General features: G+C 31.0%; 1 protein-coding gene across 1 annotated transcript in view; it reads right to left on the reverse strand.

Moving 5' to 3' along the window:
• SYCP2 (synaptonemal complex protein 2) overlaps window positions 1-23,822 on the reverse strand; it is a 57,367-nt gene that overhangs the window by 4,092 nt on the left and 29,453 nt on the right. The window contains exons 19-36 of the mRNA XM_063115125.1: window positions 22,816-22,885; window positions 22,457-22,514; window positions 21,825-21,955; window positions 21,241-21,677; window positions 15,970-16,097; window positions 15,136-15,172; window positions 12,123-12,193; window positions 11,965-12,022; window positions 11,451-11,506; window positions 10,953-11,010; window positions 10,297-10,465; window positions 8,064-8,101; window positions 7,432-7,602; window positions 5,709-5,907; window positions 4,260-4,465; window positions 1,187-1,372; window positions 584-674; window positions 142-297 (exon numbers count right to left, since the gene is read on the reverse strand). Of these exons, the coding sequence (XP_062971195.1) occupies window positions 142-297; window positions 584-674; window positions 1,187-1,372; window positions 4,260-4,465; window positions 5,709-5,907; window positions 7,432-7,602; window positions 8,064-8,101; window positions 10,297-10,465; window positions 10,953-11,010; window positions 11,451-11,506; window positions 11,965-12,022; window positions 12,123-12,193; window positions 15,136-15,172; window positions 15,970-16,097; window positions 21,241-21,677; window positions 21,825-21,955; window positions 22,457-22,514; window positions 22,816-22,885 (2,320 nt within the window). The remainder of the gene's footprint in view (window positions 1-141; window positions 298-583; window positions 675-1,186; window positions 1,373-4,259; window positions 4,466-5,708; window positions 5,908-7,431; window positions 7,603-8,063; window positions 8,102-10,296; window positions 10,466-10,952; window positions 11,011-11,450; window positions 11,507-11,964; window positions 12,023-12,122; window positions 12,194-15,135; window positions 15,173-15,969; window positions 16,098-21,240; window positions 21,678-21,824; window positions 21,956-22,456; window positions 22,515-22,815; window positions 22,886-23,822) is intronic.

A 23,822-nucleotide genomic window follows, 5' to 3' on the forward strand; every position in this document is an offset into this window, starting at 1 on the left:
TTTTAAAAACATAAATGAATAAACTTCTACAGAAGGCACTGAGAAACGCTACTCTCCCCTGGTTTACTAGAGATTGAAGGATTCTTAAACAGAATCAGAGTTTTCATTTAAAAGGATAACCCAGGATTTTGATCTACCTACTTTTGTAGGTGTGATGATCCGCATCTTTGGTTTTACACAGTTTTTTGGGAAGCAAGTTTGCTCTCCTTTCTTCTTCCTTTTGTATTTCTACTTCATCGGAATTACTTAGATTATCTTCTATGTACATTCGTTTGCGACTAACATGTTCAATGTGGCCTTTGGGACAGTTAAAAATTAATTAATAATGCTTCAATTTTGAGCAAAAATACCTAATATTTTCTTGGTCTTATAAAAAGAAAGCTTTTATTTTAGTTAATTGTTTGCATTATGTTGTAGGCAACTGTGCAAATTCTACCTAGTTTACTTATTTTCTTTTTAATATTAACTATACTGAATAATAATGGTATGACTTAAAATACATAATTCCTTTAGATAAATAATATTTCATGGTAGTGTTTCAATAATTAGTCATTTTTTTAAATTCAATGCTATGACCACAAACCTGATATATAAGTAGTGTCACAGGGTGTGTCAAACCATATTTCCTCTCTTCCTTCACTAGACATGGATAATGGAGATGCTGAATGGCTTTGCTAAAATAATATATATTAGAAATTAGAAAAAAAATATTGTAAGTCCTCTTGGATTCACTTTTGAACATCTTTCTCAAACCCTAAAGCCAGTAAATTTCAATTCTGTTTTCAGATTGTTTTATTTCTATCCCTTTCTTTTCAACTGTAACATTACCATGTGTTAACCAAAATTAGTAAAGTCTTAAATAGTGAGAATATAGCTGTGGAACTTCTGATTTACATCAGTTTATAAGTCCTGTTTATAAATATGTAAATCAGAAGTTCCACAGCTATATTCTCACTATTTAAGACTTTACTAATCTCATCTTTTAAATTTCAACATTTTCTATAAAAAATTTTTTTTCTATGAGGAAGTCACTCTATATACTTTAAATATCAGATTTGCAAGTTAAATTCAGGTTAAAAACAGTTGAAAAGTATTAAAATATTATAGTTACCATTAAGGGCCAGTAATCTGATTCTTAAGAGTAACCATTTTAAGAAATATTTGAAAGTTACAGCATCATACTTACCTCTCTTTTGCTTTGTATATGATTTTCACTGATATTTGGAAATTCAATTTCCATAAACTGTTTTTCTGAATTATAAATGCTTACATCTGAACAGCTGGTGCAGTTTTGTGTTTCTTGTGTAAGTGCCACTGAAGTTATATTTTTTTTATTCACAATGATATTATTCTTAGTTGAAGTATACCTGGGCTATGAATAAACAAGACATATAGAAACCCAAAGGAAGTTAGAAAATTGTTTAAAGTCAAAAAAAAGAGCTAAACATAATAATAAGCATTAAACCAAACTATTTAAGTTTTGAGGGAATCAGTAATTCACTGATAAAATTCAATACCCATTCATATTTAAAAGGAAAAATAAAACCCTTAGACAAATAAAACATTAATTTGATGGCAAATATCTACTGAAGTATGGATAAAGATGCCTGCTAACACAGTTTCTATGCTCCAGAGATCAAAGTAACCTTAACATGAAAAAGAACATGAAGCATAATGGCTGTACCACAAAAAAACAAAAATTATCATGAGTAACAGTTTATATGACTGTCTATATAGAAAATCCAAGAAAATCTAGGCAGACAATTAAGATAGAATTCATCAAGGTGTTAGAAATATAAAAATCAACAGTTTCTTCAATACAAAAATAAAAAATAATAAACCCAGAAAATGTTATTTTAGAAAAATATTTTTATGACAATAGCTTAGGGAAGGATTCCTTGAACAACCCAAAAGTTTGGTAAATTTTATTACATGATATCTTTTGTTATATGAAAGTTTTGGATTTTAGTAAGTGAAAAGATAAGATACATACTAGAAAAAGTGTTTACATTGCAAAGAAATGATAATTAATATCCAGACTATTAATAACTACTAAAAGTTTATAAGAAAAACCAAGCAATGCAATTAAAAAATCAGAAAGCATAAACAGGCAATTCATAAAATGGCCAAAAACAAATGAAAATATTTCTTGATGCAGTTAATCAAGAAAATGCAAATTAAAGTAAGACACACTTTACACTTACCAGATTGGTAAAAACAGACACATCTGGTAACACCCAGTTAGTTAAAACTGTAGAGAAATGGGCACTATCACATAGCACTATTGAGAGTATAAACTGGTACAACTACAGGTTCAGTATTCCTTATGTGAAATGCTTGAGACCAGAAGTGTTTTGGATTTCAGAATATTTGCATAATACTTAACTGGCTGAACATCCCTAATTTGAAAACCTGAAATGGTCCAGTGAGCATTTCCTTTGAGCATCATGTTGACACTCAAAAAGTTTCTAATTTTGGAGTTATTTCGAATTCCAGATATTGGATTAGGGATGCTCAATCTGTACTTTATGAAGCAAATTCCCAACACTTTATTAAGAGTCAACAGTAAATGGGCCCAGAAATGTCTCGTGAGTCCATCTGATGAATATGTAACAGATCAAAACTCCATCTAGCACAAAGTAGCATCAAAGAAGATGCGTGGAAATTACTAGGTTTGGAGATTTGCAGGGTGGTATACTGAAGGGATTAAAGGATGCAGGGAAACTAAGGACGATAGAGCAATATTGACAAAGGACCACAGGATGACAGTCCACTGGGAAACTGATTTTGAAATTGTGGTCTGTAGAAACTGAGAGTCTTGCAAACGTGCCTTAGTAGTTATTTGGAGAGGGAGGCTAGGTAGGCGAGGGTTTGGACCTCCTACCTCTGCTAGACAGCAGAGTTCCACTTTTATCTGTTTCACATGCAATAGTCCCCCCTTATCCATAGTTTCCTTTTCTATGGTTTCATTTACCCAGGTCAACCACAGTCCAAAAATATTAAGTGGAAACTTTCAGATATAAACAATTCATTAGTTTTAAATTACAAGCCATTGTGAGTAGCATGATAAAAGTCACACCACCCCTCTCCATCCCCCGCCCCAATGAATTATCCCTTTGTCCAGAGTATCCACGCTGTATACACTACCTACCCATTAGTCACTTAGTAGCCATCTCAGTTATCAGATTGACTGTGGCAGTATTGCAGTGCTTGTGTTCAAGTAACCCTTATTCTACTTAATAGTGGCCCCAAAGCACGAGAGTAGTGATGCTGGCCATTGAGATATGCTAAAGAGAAGCCATAAACAGCCTCCTTTAAGTGAAAAGGTGAAAGTTCTTGACTTAATAAGGAAAAAAAATTGTATGCTGAGTTGCTAAGATCTATGGTAAGAATGAATCTTCTGTAAAACTGTGAAGAAAGAAAAATATTTGTGCTAGTTTTGTTCACTCCTCAAACTGCATAAGTTATGGCTATAGTGAGTGGCAAATGCTTAAGATGGAAAAGGCATTAAATTTGTGGATGGAAGTCATGAATAGAAACGTGTTCCAACTGACAACAATCGGGTTTGGTACTCTCCTTGTTTTCGACATCCACTGGGGGTCTTGGAATGATGTATCCCCTGCAGATAAGGGGGGACTACTGTATTTTATTAAGAAGAAATGGTACATACATCTTGATACATAAAAGAGGAAGAATAAAGAATTTCTTTTCAATATATCATATTAAATTTTTATACCCATACTATTTACCTATTAGTTTTAAAAACTTCCTTATAAAAACGAAAGCAAATACTATGTTGTACTGTTTTCAACTACATTCTTGTCAGTTTACTTTGTCAACTTGTGATTTAATAACTAAAGATTATTAAAGATTACAGACTTTGAGTTACAGTAAAATCTGAAAGAGGTGCCTGTGTTGCAGGAATACATCTATTCAAATCTAGAAAATGTATGTAGTTTTGATATGTAAACAAATAAGTAGCACCTCTTTGAAAGCAATCATTCCTATCACAGAACTCTAGTCTTACTCTATATTCTCATGTGAACACATTCTTCCTCCCATATAGCTTACACATGAGTCTGTTAGGTTTGCTGAGACTGGGAACTCTTACTTGTCATTATGACCCTCTCTCTGCAGCCCCCAGACCAAACCCAAAACCTTAAGTAGACAAGCAAAGCGTATTTGATTAAGATTACAGAGAAATGATTTACCACCTTCAGATATATCTGATGAAGGAAAAAATATATATACATTCTTACCAAAAAGAGTGGTTGTGGAATTGGTGAGCAACTGTCACCTGTACATAGTAAGTTCTTCTCATTATTTTGGGGTGACTTTATTGGATCTCCAACTCCATTGTTACTGTTTAAGGATTCAGGTGATGAAGTTTTTGCATTAGGTGATATAGATTTTGTTACATAGTCATAATCCTGAGTAAAATCCCTTTCTGTTATTTTCTCTACACCTATATTGCCCCACAAAACACAAACAAAAAAAGAGATGTCGGTTGTTATCACTGAGGTCTGCTTTAGAAATAGCATGATTAGTTTAAATTCCAAGAATATAGTAATGTATCAAATCCTCAAATCTTAGCTGTATTTAAAAAGGATAAAACTTTCAATAAATTAAGATCAAATTATGTTTAAAATATTTTCTAAGACTTTGAAAATAATCACTAAATTTAAAATGTAAATGTAACCATAAGAACTTTCAAAACAATTTCAAACAAAAATATCTACAGTATGAGCTGAAATATAATGATCAACCTAAGTATTATTCTGAGTATTTTGACATCATATACAATATCATTATATATTAAAGTCACAGAATTTTATGATTCGAAAAGGCATGGGAAATCATCCAGTCTAAATCCTTCACATAAAAATCAGGAAATTCATTGCTGAAATTAGACTTAGTATAAATGAATTCTCAGACACTTTTCAGAACAAATCAAGCCATGTACATCTGTCTTCTGAGTATGTTCTTATCTGAAATGATAGTGGACCTGAGCATTATGAAAACAAAAACAACAGTAGCTACTTTAGAGAAAGCATAAGTATATTAACTGATTTAAGTGTTGAATTTTAAGTGAAATGATTATTAACATTTAGAAATGCTTTAAAATATCCTTACTAGGAACTGAAAACAATATAAAAAGTGCAAGCTTATTTTTATAGTTCCAGTGCTAGATAGGCATACTATATACCAGAACTCCAGAGAATATGAATTTTTCATTACCAATTATTTTTAAATAAAAGCAAAACCTCAATTGTTTATGAAGATAATCCAGTATGGGTCCACAGAATGATCATATTTCTTGGACTTCTGTCCATAAAATGTAAATAGGAAAAATTAAATCTCCATAATTCTTATGTTATTAATATATTTTCAGCTAAAAGCATTAAAATTAAGCACTTATTTGAGCTTTCACATTATAGTTTGTAAATATATATTAAATATTTTCCATATTGAAGCATTTGATCATTAACTTTCTAAGGTGAAGAACTTCAGTATCCTAGTAACACTATTCCCAAGTTAGCAAAAACCAAGTTACTAGCATTAACTAGTTTAAAAACAAAAGTTTTAGCTACCTATAATCTTAAAAACACCCCTTAAAATTAAGTCTTCAAATTATATTTTCACAAAATTAGAGTTATAGTAGAAAATTGTTGAATATTAAAATAAAAGAAAAATAAAATGATACTGACATCTCATTCCTTCTATAGATGATGGACTCCCAGATAAAGACACAGGAGATACATCAAGGCTATTAACTCTTAAAGTATTTTTTAGTAGAGATGAGTTTTTCCGTTCTTTTGGTAGTTCCTTTGGTATTTCAGTAGAGGAGACTTTCTTTTGTTTTTTTGGCAGCTTTATGGTTGCGGTTCTGGAATGAATATTCTCCTCCTAAATGTATTGATAACTTTCAAATTATACTCGAATACAAATATTTACACTTAATAAAACAATTAAATTATATTAAAATACTTATTAAATGTCTTATATTTATCTTATACATACAGGCATAAGGGCCTACGCATGAGCAGTAAAAAAGACTTTCTCATATGCTGGAAGATATAATACAAATTCACAGGAAAATACATAGACTATATAATAAATGTCATAAGAGAAAAATAAAATGCTATAAGATTTCAAAGAAGAAGATTATATCCAGTTTAGGGAAAACAAAGAATTCCTAGATTTCATGGTACATGAGGTACTGATACTTCTTTGTGAAAGAAAGTGGTGAGGGGAAGACGTGCTGGGAATAAAGACTGCTGACAAGAGCAAAAGGAGTTTAGAAGCATAGGTCTTATTTAGGAATCACAGGTTTTACTATTTAACCATTAAGGAGATGGGTATACAAGGGTACTTCAAAAAGTTCATGGAAAGACTCAAGTCATCTTTTAATTTTTTTTCCACAAACTTACTGAGGCACCCTTGTATACTGAGGAAGAGTGGAAATAAGTTTGGAAAGGAATTTTGATGCTTTGAATGTCTGACAAGAGAGAGATTTTCAGGATTTTTCTTTGAAGAGGGATAGGATGAGAAGTGGCTTGGGAAGATTTATCTTACTATATGTATGGTAAACTAAAGTAAGAAATGATAGAAAATGAGGAGATAAGTTACAAAGTCTTTCAGGTAAGAGATAACAAGGTTACAGACAAGGAGAGATGGAAATTTAATGACTTAAAATCAGCATAGTGTAGTGATCAGAGACCTATTTTAGTGCCAGACTCCTTGGGTTTAAATTCTAGCTAAACTATGTCCTCGCTGTGTGACCTAGGGAATGTTCCTTCTTCTCTCTGAGCCTCAATTTTCTCATTTGTAAAATAGGATAACAGTAATGGAACTAATTACCTGTAGTACTTATGAGATTTTATGAACTTAAATCTATAAACTCCTTAAAATAGCAGCTGGCACATTGTAAGCACTGTATATGCTCATGTATACATATATATATTTTTACTTCATTAAAAGAGCTTTCAAGCACAGGTGGCTGGGAATATGTTTGAACATTATGAGACAAGAAGTTAGGGATGGGCACAGGTGGGACAGTGTATGGGAAGAATCTCAGATGCCAATTTCTTTGCTTTCATTCAAGAGAAAGATCCACAGCTTACCAATAGGCTATACTTTATTGAAGCATAATTTTGGAAAGATCAAGTAGTACTCTATTTGAAAGATACAATCTTTTAGTTTTACTAGAGTCAGACATCTGCTTTGGAACACTAATGCCAACTTACTACAAAATTTACCATTATATTGCCTAAGGACCAATTTGTAGAATTATTATATAAGTTTTCTCATATCGAAGGTTAAATCTTAAAAAAGAAGTGACAAGATAAATTTGACATTTTTCCAAAAAAATATATATTTAGTATTTTAAGAAGCTTTTAAAAATTATTAATCTAAATTATATCCATTTACCTTTACTAGCAATTCCTCTTTAAATGAATGTGAAAATTCTTTTTCACTCTCTGATTCCGAGTTTGAGAGATCCTTATAGTTTTTTTTAGTTTTTGCTGCTCTTCGTGGAAGTCTGGTTCTCCTATCTGGAACTGCCTCGTCTACCTTTTTGGTGATGTTTTTACTAGATGTCTTTAGGAGAAAAATTCCTGAATGTTATTAGATTGATATTTGAGAAAGAAGAAATACAAACTATTTGCAATAAAATTGGCACTGTGACAAGACATACATAAAACATTTGTATGAATAAAATGATTCCAGATTAATATTTTTAAAATGACTGGATTTTATCTTCCCATTCCAATTATCCTATTTACCACTTTTTTATCCCTACCATTAAATCTCTGAGATGCCTGATATATATTATCTAATTTAAGTAAGAGAGATCAAAAATACCTAAAACCACAGACTCAAAACAAGGCCAACATGATTCAAAAAAACAGAAGGCAGAAGAAAATATGCAAAAGGCAGGAACAATTATAGAAACAAGTAACTGATAACAAGAATAAAATTGAGATGACAAATGAATTACTTTTATATGACAATAAAAAATAATTTTAAAGAGACATTTGAACACAAACTTCTTGGTTTACCATTTTAGATCTTGGTTGTCCCTTTTTCAAGGATGGTCCTGCAATTCAGGAAAATAAGGCTAAATTTTTCAAATAAATAATAATTGGCATTAAATTTATTAGAACATTTCTGTATATATAAATTAAAAATCATGAAAATAAACATTTTTTTTTTGAGAAGCATTTGTTAGCATTTAATGAACCTTCCTCTATGTGAATTCAAGCTACCAGGATGCAGGTCTACCACAAACCCTAATGTTCTTCTTAGCTCTTCTGCTGAATTATTTGGCCTTCACTATGACAGGCTGCTTTGGGGGTTTTCCCTCCCCCCAAAACTTTGTAGTAGCCTACATCACTGATGGGAAAGAATATATCTTTAAACTCATTCAAAAATTTAAATTTCAAGAATTGATAACTCTTACTCTACAGTGTTTGTTATGATATGAATTGCCAATTTCCTTTCTCTTCCTCTTGTACCATAAAACTTTTTAAACATGTAAGAATAAACACAAGTTATAAAGTTAACACCCATAAATCTACCACTCAATTTAAGAACTAGATTACGAAAAATGCTGAATCTACTTATGTATGCTGTCTTATACCATACTCCATATCCCGTTTGCTAAAAGATAATCACCATCCTGAAATCTGTTTCTCATTCACTTGCTTTAAAAAAAAAAGTTTTACTTCACAGATAAGTATCTCTAAACACTATAATGAGCTTTATAAAATAATATCATATCCTATGTAATAGTCTATGATTTACTTTATTTTCCATACATCTTATGTTTCTAAGATTTATCTGTATGATTGATAGTAGCTTTAGTCCCTCTTCCCTTTTTTGCCTTTCAAGCACAATGTCATCTTTCTAAATATTCTCTGAAGCCTAAGAAATGAGATTATCCAAGCCAAGGAAGCAAAACTTTTTTGGAAGAAAGATCCTGTAATCCTGGCAATAAGCCAGCATATTAGCTTGTAGCCATTCAACTATTTAGACAAAATAATTCACAAAGAAGTCCAATTTTTTAAGTATTTACTGGTTCCTGTATTCTAAACTCTGTCTCCCCAAGATCTCTAATCTACTTTATGCTATAAATGTCTTTATTTGTATATATTCCAGCTAGACTGTAAGATTCCGGAGGGCATGTGAAGCTTATCATATTTCTCCTTGGCATACACTGCTTCACGATTCCATGACCAGATCCAGCCTCACCTTTTACCATTTTACTACAAATATGATCTTTGTTCCAACTACCTCAATACTGCATTCCTTGAATACACTATGCTATTTCATACTTCTGTCCCTTTTATATATGATAATCCTGTTGCTTTTCTTCCTCATGCATTTGGTTGGCCTCTCACCTGTTTTCAATATTCAGCATCATTTCTAAACATAGGCCAAAATTCACTTTTTACCTCTTTTTAAGCCATCACCACCCCTCCCCAACAGGTCACTAACTGGTTATTTTTAATCATGAAATAAAATAAAAGCTGATAAATACATTTAATTGAAAAGTATAGAGTTATCTTAGGTCTCCTTTTTAAAAATAGAAATAAAATCTTTGTGTTTTAGCAAACACTGAAATTGATGTTCAGCTATGAAAGTATCTCTAGCCAAAACCTGTACCTCTAAATCTTATCCAACTACTTCAGAAGATTCAGTATCACAGAGAAAAAGCAGAAATCACGTTCCGACACGTGCAAGAAACATTTCAAGAGAATTGTTTTCCTTCTGATATATTTTTATTGCATCTATATGAATTCCTAAAAACTATGCATGTTGGGTGCAGCACGGAGATAGGATGTTGAGAAGTGAAAATATATGCATATATATAAATATGTAAATAAATGTAAATAGATATAGGTTAGTGTCAAAGTGCAAGTTTTGGTTTTGTTTAAGGGTGTTGAGTTCATGAATACTTAGTACATTATTCACAGTAACTAATTTACTAAATAACTAATAATAGTGGGCCATGAATAGAAAAGTGATGACAGTATGTCATGAAGCAAGGATTATGATAAATAATATTTTGTGTCCCTAAGTTCCTATTAAAAAAGAGAAAAGTAATTTAAACGTAACTATATTACAAAATAATAATAAAAAACACCACTAAGTTTTGTCGTATTCATAAGGGTATATAGTAGTTAAAAACCGTGTACATAGAAAAATACACTTTTCAACCAATAATGCATTTTATTATATCATTAAAATGGTAAATCATTTGCAACATTTCTATAAAAAATAATTTCTTACTTGATCTCCCATTTTTATGTTTCTTCACATTTTTATTTCTACTATAGTCTATTAGCTGTGGTTTTGATTTTGGTTCTTTTAGCCAGCTAATATCAGTCTTGCTGTCGTCACATCTGTTTTCTGTTTCAGTATCACTAAAGAGATTTTTCTTTTTATGATTTGTTATAATCTATAAAAAAAAAAAAAATCCTTGAAATAGATGAAGAAATATGTCTTCTTATATGCCATGAAGGTGAGTTAAGCCCCACAAAATCCCAGTGAACATGAAAACTAACTTCTAATTTTTTAACATACTAATCCATATGGCATTAAGGACCTAACCAAGAAAATCACTCAGAAATCCAAATCAGATAGTGAGATTTGTATTTTGGTATTGGTGTTGTTAATTAAAAGTTAAATCAGAACACCTTACTTCCAAAGAGATATAATTTAATACTGTCAAAGAAAGAAACTGAAGTTGTCATATCTATTGTTATTAAATGATTACAAATAATTCAAAGACCATAAAAAAAAAGTCATAATGGGAACATAGTTAATCTCATCGAAGAATAAAAACATCAAAATATTTTTGTTTTCCAGCTCTTTAATAACCATTGGCATTAAAAAATTAAAAGAAATACTGTTTTTAATAGACACATTAGGATATTATAACTTACTCTTTTATCTTTTGTTTTGAGAGAAGGTTCAAGTTCATCATGATTCTGCAAACCTACCCTTAAACAAAAACATGCATTAATTTTAAAATACCATTCATATTTTTTTTCTTAAGGTAGCATGCACTGAACAATTAGACCTGTGTTTTCAGCCTTAACTCTTTTATTAATTAACTATATAATTCTGGCTAGGTCATCTATCCTCTCTGACCTCAGTTAACTATAAAATAATGAGGTTAGATTAAAGGACTACTAAGCCTATTCAGCTTTATGATCTAAGATATAAAACTAATATTTAAAGTGCAGAGAAATCGCATATTAATTTCAAAAGTAAATGCTGAGGTAAAAGAATCACAGTCGGAGTAATCAAGACAGTACTTCACTCTTCTCATATGTTAACAACTCCTAAAGACAGATTGGGAGGAGATATTTAAGAGAGGAAAAAAAGATGGAGATATGTGTATTTTAATCTGACCTATCTAATTATAATAAAACACCTACAATTTAATTGAATTATCCACGTAGGCTTCTTTAGCTGTAGTTTGAAATTCTTGGATCTGTATTGTAAATAAACATTTAAAAAACAAAAAAAGGTTCTTAGTGTTAAAATAAGGCAATCAAAAATGAAAATAAACATAAAATCTAGTTTCTCTCACTTCATAGAATCAAAAGATTTGACAATAAGTTTACAATAATATTTTTATTTAAGAAGAAAGCTAATATAATAGAATATACTAAAAACAAAATAAGAGTATTTGTTTGAAATTTATTGCATCAATAAGCAAAGTGATTTTGTTGTTACAGTAGTCTAAGTCCTCCCACCCCCCAATTACTTATTTTTCTCTATCTTATTCCAAAAGATTTGAAAAAAACTAAATATACCTAGACTGGTTATCTAAATAAATCATTATATTTAAAAAATTTTTAAAAGTATATCAGTAAGAACATGCACATTAAAAATCATACATTCTAACAAATTCATGGTAAATACAAAATAACTTGATTTCTAGCTTACTCCAAGTTTTATAGTAGGTTCATCAGCTCCATTCAGATTAAAATTGTAAACATCATTCCTGTGAAAATGAAGAGAAATATTTACTCCATTGTACAATAAATACATTTAGTCTCTTCAAACATAAAGAAAAGAAAAAGATTTACAAGAATATTACTTACAATGGGCATTCAGAAGTAACATTAACAAAAGTAGTCTTCAGTTTTCTATAACTTTTTTTCTGAACCTTTTCCTAAATACAAAAAGAGATTTACATAAAACCATTCAAACCTGTACATTACTAAAGTTGGCAAACAAATAATACATGCAATGAAATTTTCATGTATTTTCCAGTTTTGCTTCCTCTAATATAAATCTGGCATTTATAACATTTTCCATAATGTAAATTCAATAAAAATATACCCAAAAGAAAGGAAATCAGCACCTAGTAAATATATCTGCACTCCCACGATCACTACAGCATTATTCACGATAACCAAGAAGCAACCTAAGTGTTCATCAACGAATGAATGGATAAGGAAATTGTGAGATACGCATGTACACACACACAATAGAGAGTATATAATTCAGCCTTAAAAATAGGAGACCCTGCCATTTGCCACAACATGGATGAACCTGGAGGATATTATGCTAAATAAAATAAGCCAGACACAGGGGAAAAAAAACCTACCTGATTTCACTTATGTGTGGAATCAAAAAAAAAAAAAAAAAAAGTCAAATACATAGATATAGAGAATAAAACTGGCTACCAGAACAGGGTGGGGGGCAGGGAGAGGAAATGGGAATATACAGGTCAAAGAATTCAAGGTCGCAGATATGTAGGATGAATAAGTTTAAAGATCTAATGTAGAGCATGAAGATTACAGTTAATAATATTGTATAGTAGTCAGGATACTTGCTAAGAGAGTAGATTTTTAGGTGCTCTTGCCACACACACACAAAAAGGCATCTATGTGACATGATGGATATGTTAATTTGCTTTACTACTGTAATCACTCGGCTGTGTATACCATGCTATACACCTTAAATATGTATAATAAAAAATTAAACATCCATACTTTTAAAAATATTGAAGACGAATACTTAAAATATAATATATTATAAATCTAATGTAAAATATAAAATCCTTATATCCTTAATATTTACTGACATTGTTGCACATAGATAAATGCCTTCTCATTAGCATTCTACAGGCTAAATTTTAGTGATTCTAGAATCACAAAACAAGTATGCTTCTACTTTGATTCTTGTTTGCTTTAAACAAACAGAAAACTTCAGGAGAGCCTAAGGTTTATGTAAAATAGTCAAAAAAGTATCAGTTAACTAGTATTGTTAGGGAAAAATATGTGTAAGATTATTCATATAGCCTACAACTCTAAATATACTCAACCACATCACAAAGTAGTAAGGGCAAAAAAAAGTAAATAAAATAAAATTTAATAAACAACTGTCACTTTATTAAAGAAACTTAACTATGATTAAATATACAAATAATTATTATCACTAAATAACTGATTACTAATCAGAAATAATCAGAAGACTAATTTAATATCCAGTAAGTTAGAAATATTAAACCTAAAGTATTCGTTTTAATTTGTGATTCATCTTCAATTTAATTATTGCTTTTGGCTATTTTACATAGAAATATTTGCATTATTCTCAAAAGTTTATCCCACATTATATTACTCCTCTAATCACTTATCCGACTTATCCTCTCTAGTATGATTTTTGCCAGTCTTTAGATACATATGTTCATTCATCTTTTGCATTGCCAGTGTATGCTAGGTATTACAGAATATATAAAAATAAGCAAAGATGTTAAAGGGGAGATGCAAAAGTAAGCAAAGGTGTTACAGAGGATACAAAGGTGTCACAGAAGATACAAAGATGATTCAAAGTAGTTACACTCTAGTAAAAGAAGAAAAAGAAACAAAACCTGCAATAATGAATGAAATATCAAAAGAAAGTTACAAAAAAATTATTGTGTAGATTTAAAATTCTTGCCAAACTGGGTTTTTTGAGTCACGGTACTTTGAAAAGTTTGCTTTTTTTAAAAAAATAAAAAGATAACCAGTAAGGGGATCTTAACCCCTGATGTGGTGCTGTCAACACCACGCTTCCCCAAGTGAGCTAACTGGCCATCCCTATATAGGGATCTGAACCCGTGGCCCTGGTGTTATCAGCACCACACTCTCCCAAGTGAGCCACGGGCCGGCCCTTGAAAAGTTTTCATAAAGGAGGTAGACTCTGAAGCAAGGCTTGCAAGAAGGAATAAGATTTTGATAATCAGAAAAGACTGTAGGAGAGCCTACTGACTTAGCTCAAAGTTCTTTCCAAAGTGGAAAGTAAAAAGTATAAACAAATATTTAGGAAAGACACTTCAGGGAATCTCAAATTATCATGTTTCAGCTAAACAAAACCTGTCTAGAGAACTAATATTAAGAAATAAGAGAGTCTTTTAAAGAGACTAATGAGTCACTCTGTGTCTTCATCTAATTCAATAAAAAGCAGGAACCAAAAAAGTTTTCTGAACAAGCAAATGAGGGATTGAAGCTTTGTGCTTTGGAAAGAAAAAAAGCTGGTATTGCATGTAATGAATGGATTAGCACCAAGAACTACTACAAACAAAGAGAATTACATAAAGGATATTGTAACAATCCAAGGATTGAAAATTAGAACTGAAAGAATAATAGGATAATAGGTGTTGGCATAAACAGGGGAGAGAAGATTCAAGAGGGTGAGTCACAAAACTTGATAAATTAAGTAGAAATAGAAAGTAACTGTGAGGAATAAATCAAAGATAATTGATATTTTAAGTCTGCATGAATAGTAAATGTTTTAACAAAATTGGGACTTCAGAAGAATCGGATTGTCAGAAGAGATGGAAACAGCTAGGGAAAAGAAAAAAAAAAAAAAGGTGATAAGGACATATTGAATCATGTACTGAAAAATAAAAGTACTGTGCTCATATATGTAAAAGAAGTATTTTCTTTGAAAAATAGAACAGAAGGTTAGGGGGCTATTTTGAGTACTTACCACTAAACTTCTGAGTTTTTATAGTCCATTTAGCAATATTCTGAAAACATTAAATCTAATTCCATCTTACTACTATTCTACAAGTATTTTAGTGCTTATAGTCAAATATCATTGAGTTTGTAAATAAATGACACCTACCTTACTAAGCTGTACATCAGATTTGTTTGGAAAACCACTATAAAAAAGATTTTGTCAAAATTTACAAAGCAATTAAACATCAGTAGAATATTTTTCATAAAAGCCATCTTATATAAGTTAAAACATATTTGGGTCACTAAATCTAAATTCAATATGCTATAAATAACCAAATTGTGACAATACTAGTCAGTCTGATAATTTTGCAACTTCACACATAGTAAATAGCACCTATAATAGTTAATTCTAAGCTGAATCATTAATGCAGCAGGAAGTGCCAAATAACTGAAAATAAATGTTCTGCCATGAGAGTCATTTTTTCATGCCATATAATTAGGCCAGAATTTAAACGAATTAACAACCTGACAGCCTATCAATGGACGCTTTGTAATAAGAGAATTAACTTTCAGAAAGATTGCAAACAAGGAATATATTATTTACTATATACAGACAACTCATTTCAGCTCATTTAAATTTCGTATTTCATTAAATGGTGTATTTAAATATATTTAGCTGTATTCATTACTAGATTCAATAAATATAATTCTAAAATGTCTATATCCTAGATTTATTTCTGAAATGGTACTATACTGTTATTGACATGATGTTTTTTTTATTCTTTATAAAATGTATCCAGGCTCTAGAATGACAAATTTCAATTTTTGTTCCCTTCCTATATAATTTAATCAGCTACTATTTATGAAAGTAATAAGTAGCCATGTTTTCTACTGGAAAGTTACATTATTTGAATACATGTTTTAAACTAACCTTTCTTAAACTGTGTAAAATAATTGTATCTGTCAGAAAAATATTCATGTCTAAAATTTAAGAACATACCTATCAATCCAAGAGTCCTTTAATTTTCTTGTAGACTTTACGTTATCTTTTGGTTTGTATCTCTTATTAATTTGCCTTATCAAGGATTCTGCTGCATCAGTAAATCCCTTCTCTTTTGACTCTTCTCTCTGAAATTATGTATGTTACTTTAAAACTCTACAGTTAACTTTCAAAGGGAAATAAAGAAAAGAAAGCCTAAGAAAAACCTGGTTTTATTTACACCTACAAGAAGAAAAAAAGGAGTCAGAAATTATTCTCAAAAGTTAGAGCCTTGTTAGGCATTAAAACAACTCAGGATAAGTCTTTTAACATACAGAACTGTTCAGAGTGCTCCGTAGAAAAAAACATTTTAAAGATTCTACCAATGAGAATAAATTTTAAAAAACAGAAAAAAAAGCCTGTTCTTTGAAAAGATCAATAAAATTGATAAATCTCTAGATAGCTTAATTAAGGGAAAAAAAAGAAAGAAAAGACATAAATTACTAATATCAGAAATGAAAGATGGACCATCAGTGTAGAACACATGGACATTAAAATGATAATGCAGGAAAATTATGAAATCCATGCCCCCAAATTTGATAACCTAGATGAAATGGACCAATTCCTTGAAAGACACAGTCTACCAAAACTCATGCAAGGAGAAACAGTTCATCTGAATAGGCTTATATCTATTAAAGGAATTGAATCAATAATTAATAATCTTCCAAAACAAAAAGCACCAGTCCCAGATGAGTTCACTGGCAAATTCAACATTTAAGAAAGAAATTATCCCAATTCTCCATGATCTTCTAGAAGACAGAAGCAGATAAAATCACCCTGACTCCAAAACCAAAGACATTACAAAAAACGGAAAACTACAAACCAATCTCATAGACATAGATGCAAAAGTCCTCAACAAAATAATTAGCAAATTGCATACAACAATGTATAAAAAGAATTATGTACCATGACCAAGTGGAATTTATTCCAGGTATGCAAGGCTGATTCAACATTTGTAAATCAATTAATGTAATCCATCATATCAACAGGCTAAAGAAGAAAACTTCGCAGAAGAAATCAATAAATGCACAATAAGCATTTGACAAAACCCAACATCCATTCATGATAAAAACTCTCAGCAAACTAGGAAGAGGGAAACTTTCTCAACTTGATACAAAAACTTATAACTAACATGACACTTAATGGTGAGAAACTATTAACTTTCCTGCTAAGATCAGAAACAAGGTAAGGATGTCTCTTCTCATTACTCCTTTTCAACATTGTACAGGAAGTCCTAATTAACACAATAAGACAGGAAAAGGAAATAAAGGGTATATAGATTGGGAAGGAAAAAATAAAACTGTCTTTGTTCATGGATGACCTCACTGTCTATGTAGAAAATCCTAAAGAATTAGCAAAACAAAAAACTGCTGGAACTAATAAGCAATTATAGCAAGGTTTCAAGATACAAGGTTAATATAAAAAGTCAATTGTTTGCTTTCTTATAAACCAGCAATGAACAAGTGGAATATTTAAAACTAAAAACACAATTTTACATTAGCACTCCCCCAAATGAAATACTTACGTATAAATCTAACAAAACGTGCATAAGGAAAACTATATAACTCTGATGAAAGAAATCAAGAGATCTAAATAAAAAGACAGATATTCCATGTAAATAGAAAGTTCAATATTGTCAAGATGTCAGTTCTTCTCAACTTGATCTATAGATTTAATGCCATCCCAATCAAAATCCCAGAAAGCTATTTTGTAGATATCAACAAACTGATTCTCCAGTTTATATGGAAGGGTAAAAACCCATAATAACCAATGGAATATTGAAGAACAAAATATCAGAGGACTGATGCTACCCAAATTCAAGACTAAAAAACTGTAGTAATCAAGACAGTGTGGTAATGTTAAAATAGACACAAGATCAATAGAACAGAATAGAGAGCCCAGAAATAGACCCATACAAATGTAGTCAACTAATCTTTGACAGAAGAGAGCAAAGACAATTCAATGGAGAAAAGACCGTCTTTTCAACACATGGTGCTGACACAAGTGGACAACAACAAAAAATGAATCTAGACACAAACCATACACCTTTCGCAAAAATTAATTTAAAATGGATCACAGACCTAAATGTAAAACACAAAACAATAAAACTCCTAGAAATAAGAAATCTATGTGACCTTGGGTTTAGCCTTTTTATATACAACACCAAAAGCACAAACCATGAAAGAAAAAAATTGATAATTAGGACTTCATTAAAATTAAAAACTTTGCTCTGCAAAAAATAGTTTAGATAATGAAACAAGCCATAGACTTGGAGAAAATATTATTTGCAAAACACATATCTCATAAAGGACTTACATCCAAAAATATACAAAGAACTCTTAAAACTCAACAAAAAGAAAAAAAACCCACAAATTTTAAAATGGGCAAAAGATCTGAATGGACAACTCCCAAAGAAGATATACAGATGGCAAATAAAAACAAGAAAAGATACTCAACATCTTATGTCATTAGGGAATTACAAATTAAAACAACAATTAGATACCACTACATACCTAGTAGAATGACTAAAATCCCAAACACTGATAACACCAAATGCTGACAAGAATGAAGATCAACAGGAATTCTCATTCATTGCTACTGGGAATGCAAAAATGGTATAGCCACTTTGGAAGACAACAGTTTCCTACAAAACTAAACACATTCTTACCATATTATTCAGCAATCATGCTCCTTGGTATTTTTCCCAAATAAGTTGAAAACTTATGTCCACACAAAAACCTGCATACAAATGTTTATAGCAGCTTTATTCATGATTGCCAAAACATGGAAATAACCAAGATGTCCTTCCATAGATGAATGGATAAATAATCCTTGTTATATCCATACAATAGAATATTATTCATTGATAAAATGAAATGAGCTATCAAGCCATGAAAAGACACGGAGAAAACTTGAATGCATCTTGCTAAGTTAAAGAAGCCAATCTGAAAAGACTACATACTACGTACGATTCCAACCACATGACATTCTGGAAAAGGCAAATAAAAAAGATCAGTGGTTGCCAAGAGTTTGGTAGGAGGAAGAGAGGGAGCAATAAATAGGTAGAGCTTAGGGGAATTTTAGAGCAGTTAAACTGTTCTGTATAATACTGTAATGGTGGATTTATGTCACTACATATTTGTCGAAACACACAAAATGTACAATACAAAGAGTGAACCCTAATGTAAACTATGGACTTTAGTTAATATATTGTATTAATAATGGCTCATCAATTCTAACAAATGTACCACACTAATGTAAGATGTTAATAATAGGGGAAATGAGTAAAGGGAGTGTATGAGAAGTGTCAGTACTTTTTTTTTTCTGTAAACCTTAAACTGCTTCAAAAAAATAAAGTATTAATTTTTAGAAAATGAAAGTGAAAAGACTACAAAGTAAAAATTATTATTGGCATAATTTTAGATGATTTAGTTTAAAAATCTCTAACAATACTCAAAGATCTCCTGATTTTATATTTACATTCTTCTGGGCATCAGACATATGGGTATTTAAAATTGTAGTAAGATACACATAACATAAAACTTACTATTTTAACCATTTTTAAGTCCATATATTTTTATATGTAACAGGTAGTAAGTTATTACTTACTGTCCCTTCTTGAGATTATCAGAGAGAAGGAAGGGTTTACTTGGCTTCATAAAAACGTAGCAAAAATTAACTTCCTCTAAAATAGTGTATGATTTCAGAACTTCCAGTATATTTGGAGCTACCTTGGAAACCTGTTTAACTGCAGAGATTCTATTGCTCTGGGCTGATCCAATAAGCAGAAAGACAGTATCAGACAGATGACTACCTTAAAGGAGAGTTATCCATGAAAATGACAAGAAACCTGCATAATGATACAGTGAGTGACCCTATGAAGGACTGAAGAGAACTTCTGAAAACAGGTACTTGATTTTTAAAAAATCAGAGCACAGCTTAGAAGAGATAATTGGTTTCTGTGCTCCCCGCAAAAAGGGATGACTACATCAGGGAAATTCTGTGAAATGATTCTAAACTCCAAAGAAAACAATTTAAAATTAAAATTGAAGGACAGATCTGTGTCTGGACAAAAAGAATCTTACTTCCCCAGGGACTGAGGGAACTATATAGCAGCTAAAACTAGAAAGAGAAAAGAATAGCATACTAGGAACTAAGAAAAAAGGGGCCCAAAAGGATGTGGTTATAGAAGAAAGAAGCCAAGTTAGGCACAAAAAGTGAGCTGCAGGTTAAAAAAATTTTCTAAAAGAAGACTGATCAAGACAAATTAAATAATGTCTAGTTATCTACAATAATTACAAATTATCTATTAAATACCATTTGCACATTGAGATGCCCTATATATGAACATTTTACACTGACTCTAGAAATCTGGCTACCCAGATATTAACAATACTGCAGAAGACAAATGCAAATAAAAGCCTGTAAAACCTGGATTATTTTTTTTTAGGAATAGCAACAAGCAGATTGCATTATTGGCAGTGGAGCTGTATTCTGATTTAAAAATTGTCCTAATCTGCATCTTGATAGCAACAACATAAAAATATTTATAATAACTACTGAAAAAAGTAAAGTTTTCTTCTGTGCATGTAGGTGCAAAGTAGCTAAAAATGTCTTGGAGATGTTTTATAGAGAAGATTAGTCTGAAGAAGAAAGTGGGGCTCCAATAAGGAAGAAGAACAGTTAAACTAGAAGACAATATCTTCCAATCTATTTATACATTTTCTTGCAAAACTTGTCAAACTTTGATATGCATTCATTCAAGAAGTGTTTGAGATGCTACTGTGGTAAAGCTGTGCTAGGACATGCATGAAAACAAACGAATAAAATATAGTCCGTATTCTCTAATAGGTTACAGTCACAGAGGAAAACACATACACACAAAATATTTATAAAAAAGAAAGGTAAGAATTTTAAGAGAGGTACAAACACTTCTATATACATGTTCAAAAGGACAGAGTTGGAAGAGCCCAGAAAGAAGAGATAAAGTTCATTCATTCTATACATATTCACATGCCTGACAAGTGCTGAGTACTGTTCTATCAGGGCTAGGACTTAGGGAGAGGTAAGTGAGGAGTTTAAGGAGAAACTTGCTCTCAGAGTCTAGGTACTAAATTAAAGAATAAAGTATTACATGTATTAAATGTGCAGCAATTAGTCAAACTTTTTTCACTTTCTTATCAAGTAGGCACTTTATGGATATGCAGAAATCAAAATACACTGAAAGCTCACCATTTTTTTTTCTTTCAAATCCCAGGAATTGAGTTTAGAAGTCCATTCTTTCCCTGATTTTTTAAGACTTTTCACATTTTTTCTAGGAGAATGGCTTTTATTACAAATAGCAGTATTCATATCTTTTGACAATACGTATTTCTTCCTATAGATCAGAGATTCTTCAACAGTCTTATTTAGGAGAACTGATTTAAAAGTAGTTTCAGATTCAATACACCAGTCACTCTGCTTGGTGTTTTCAGTATTGTTCTGCTCTGAATATTTAGAATGATTCTGTTGTTGATTGTTTCTTTTGCAAACTTCTACTTCTGCTTTATCTATTTTGTTATGCTCCACTATTTCTTTCGTATATTTCACCTTTCCAGTTTCTTCAGAATTATCATCAGATATCGAAGAGGATGATTTTCGGTTAGCAAGGTTTTTGTTGATAACAATATCTAGTCGAAAAATGAGACGTTCTTATTAAATTAATAATATACTGTAATATGTAAAATATGTTAAAACCAAAAATGCTTGTTAGATTTTTGAAAAAATTAGTATTTCCTTTAACTGCTACTTCATACAGATAAAACTGTACATTTCACCTTGACTGAATGTGTCTCCTGATGAAGTACTTGCTCTTTGGTTATTACATAGTTTAATATTTGTTACAGGTGTCCAACATGCCAATTTGGAGTGCATTTTATTTTCACAGACGTCTAAAACACCAGGTAATCTAGAAAATAAATTCGACTGCTTAATAGATTACAAAACATCAGCTAATGACTCTAAGATCCTGATTTTTTATTTAAGTCATTGTTTGCTGAAAGCAATGTGTTAATAGTCAGGTATGAGACTATTTTCATAAGTCATGACAAAAAATTAATTATATAATTGACCAGATTAAGTAAAATTAGAAAAGAGTACCCTACTTTGGTATCTACTTAAATATATCTTACATGTTCTATTGTGTATTGAGACTAAGTTAAATTTCTTCAGATTCATACTTTATTATTTTTAAAATATCATTTATTTTGTCTGTTGAAAAGAGTTATGTTGTTTCATATGGAAAAAACATACAGACTATTCCCCATTGTGTTATTATACTAATAACACTTGAGAGATGATTAATGCTAATACTACATTCTAATAAGGCTTTTTCTTTCAAATCTGTTATATCCATCTAAAAATAACATTAATATACGCTAAATGATTTGATGAATTTTCTCATACTTACATGGATTTATCTATTTTTTCCACTGCCTGTGAATCAGGAACAACGTCCTGGAGTTCATCTAAATAAAACAAAAATTATGGTATTTTCATGCAGTTGGCAGAGTAAAATGGGTGTAAGTATAAAATTCTCTAAAAGTTCACATATTGAGACAAAGAGATTAACTGATCTTGCCTCTTCCCTCTCATACTCAGCCTTCTAGGGAACACAGATTGTGTTACTTTCCTTGGCACTTCAAAAGTTCCTTGCACAAAGCCAAACATATTTATTATAATCTTTCTTTTTCAAATTAGTGAAAGCCAGTGGGGTTAAAAGTATAGAGAGAAATAAAGAGCAACTAGAATTAAACAAAAAGTACTTACTAAAATTTTGGTTTGGGAACTCAGTGTCCTTATTTTCTCTCTTTTCTACAACTTTAGCAGTTTTGATATGCTATAAACACACAGGAAACATGTTAATGTAAATTTGAATTAAGGCATTATATGAAAACAACTTTTAAAGTCAAAGTATTAAGATCTGAATCTTTTAAAATAAATTTGTCATGGCTGGCCCGTGGCTCACTTGGGAAAGTGTGGTGCTGATAACACCAAGGCCACAGGTTCGGATCCCTATATAGGGATGGCTGGTTAGCTCACTTGGAGAGTGTGGTGCTGACAACATCAAGTCAAGGGCTGGGATCCCCTTACTGGTCATCTTTTTAAAATAAAATAAAAATTAATAATTAAATTAAAATTAAAATTAAATAAATAAAATAAAATAAATTTGCCTTGCTATGAAAATTTGGATAGTATTCATATCTACTTCAAATTTTCTGATCACATCTATACCTAGTATAATAACTCAATTTTCATCTGTTACTGACAATTTCTAGAACCTCCATGGCACATCTCCAGTTACTGATCTCACAGCTATTGTTTTTTCACTATAGTACCTAGAAGAGTTGGAAATTATGAAGTATTAAATTAGTTTTAAAGTTTTAGTCATTGCTCAGGTAATTTCTTACCTGCAGCAAGCTTCCCTCTTTGCACAGCCACAGATACACACTTAACCCAGATCAAATAAAAATCTGCCAACACTATAAAAAATACACATTTTCTGGTATAAGATATTTTGCCTCATCCTGGTTGTCTTTCCTGCTTAATCTAGCAAGTAGTTCTCTACACTTGTGTAGGGGGGGAGCAATTATAGAAATGTGCAGGTATGTTTTTGGTTGTCAAAATGACAGAGGGCTTCTCCTGACAATAAGTCCAGTCCTAGCTAGGATAGTTATCATCCTACAATATTCAGGATCATGCCACACACCTGAAAAATAGTGCCCTTATTAAGAAAAATTTAGCTTTACAATTTGAACCATTACTTTTGCTATTTT

Source organism: Cynocephalus volans, chromosome 1 (genome assembly GCF_027409185.1).
Source record: "Cynocephalus volans isolate mCynVol1 chromosome 1, mCynVol1.pri, whole genome shotgun sequence".
In the NCBI taxonomy this organism is placed as follows: Eukaryota; Metazoa; Chordata; class Mammalia; order Dermoptera; family Cynocephalidae; genus Cynocephalus; species Cynocephalus volans.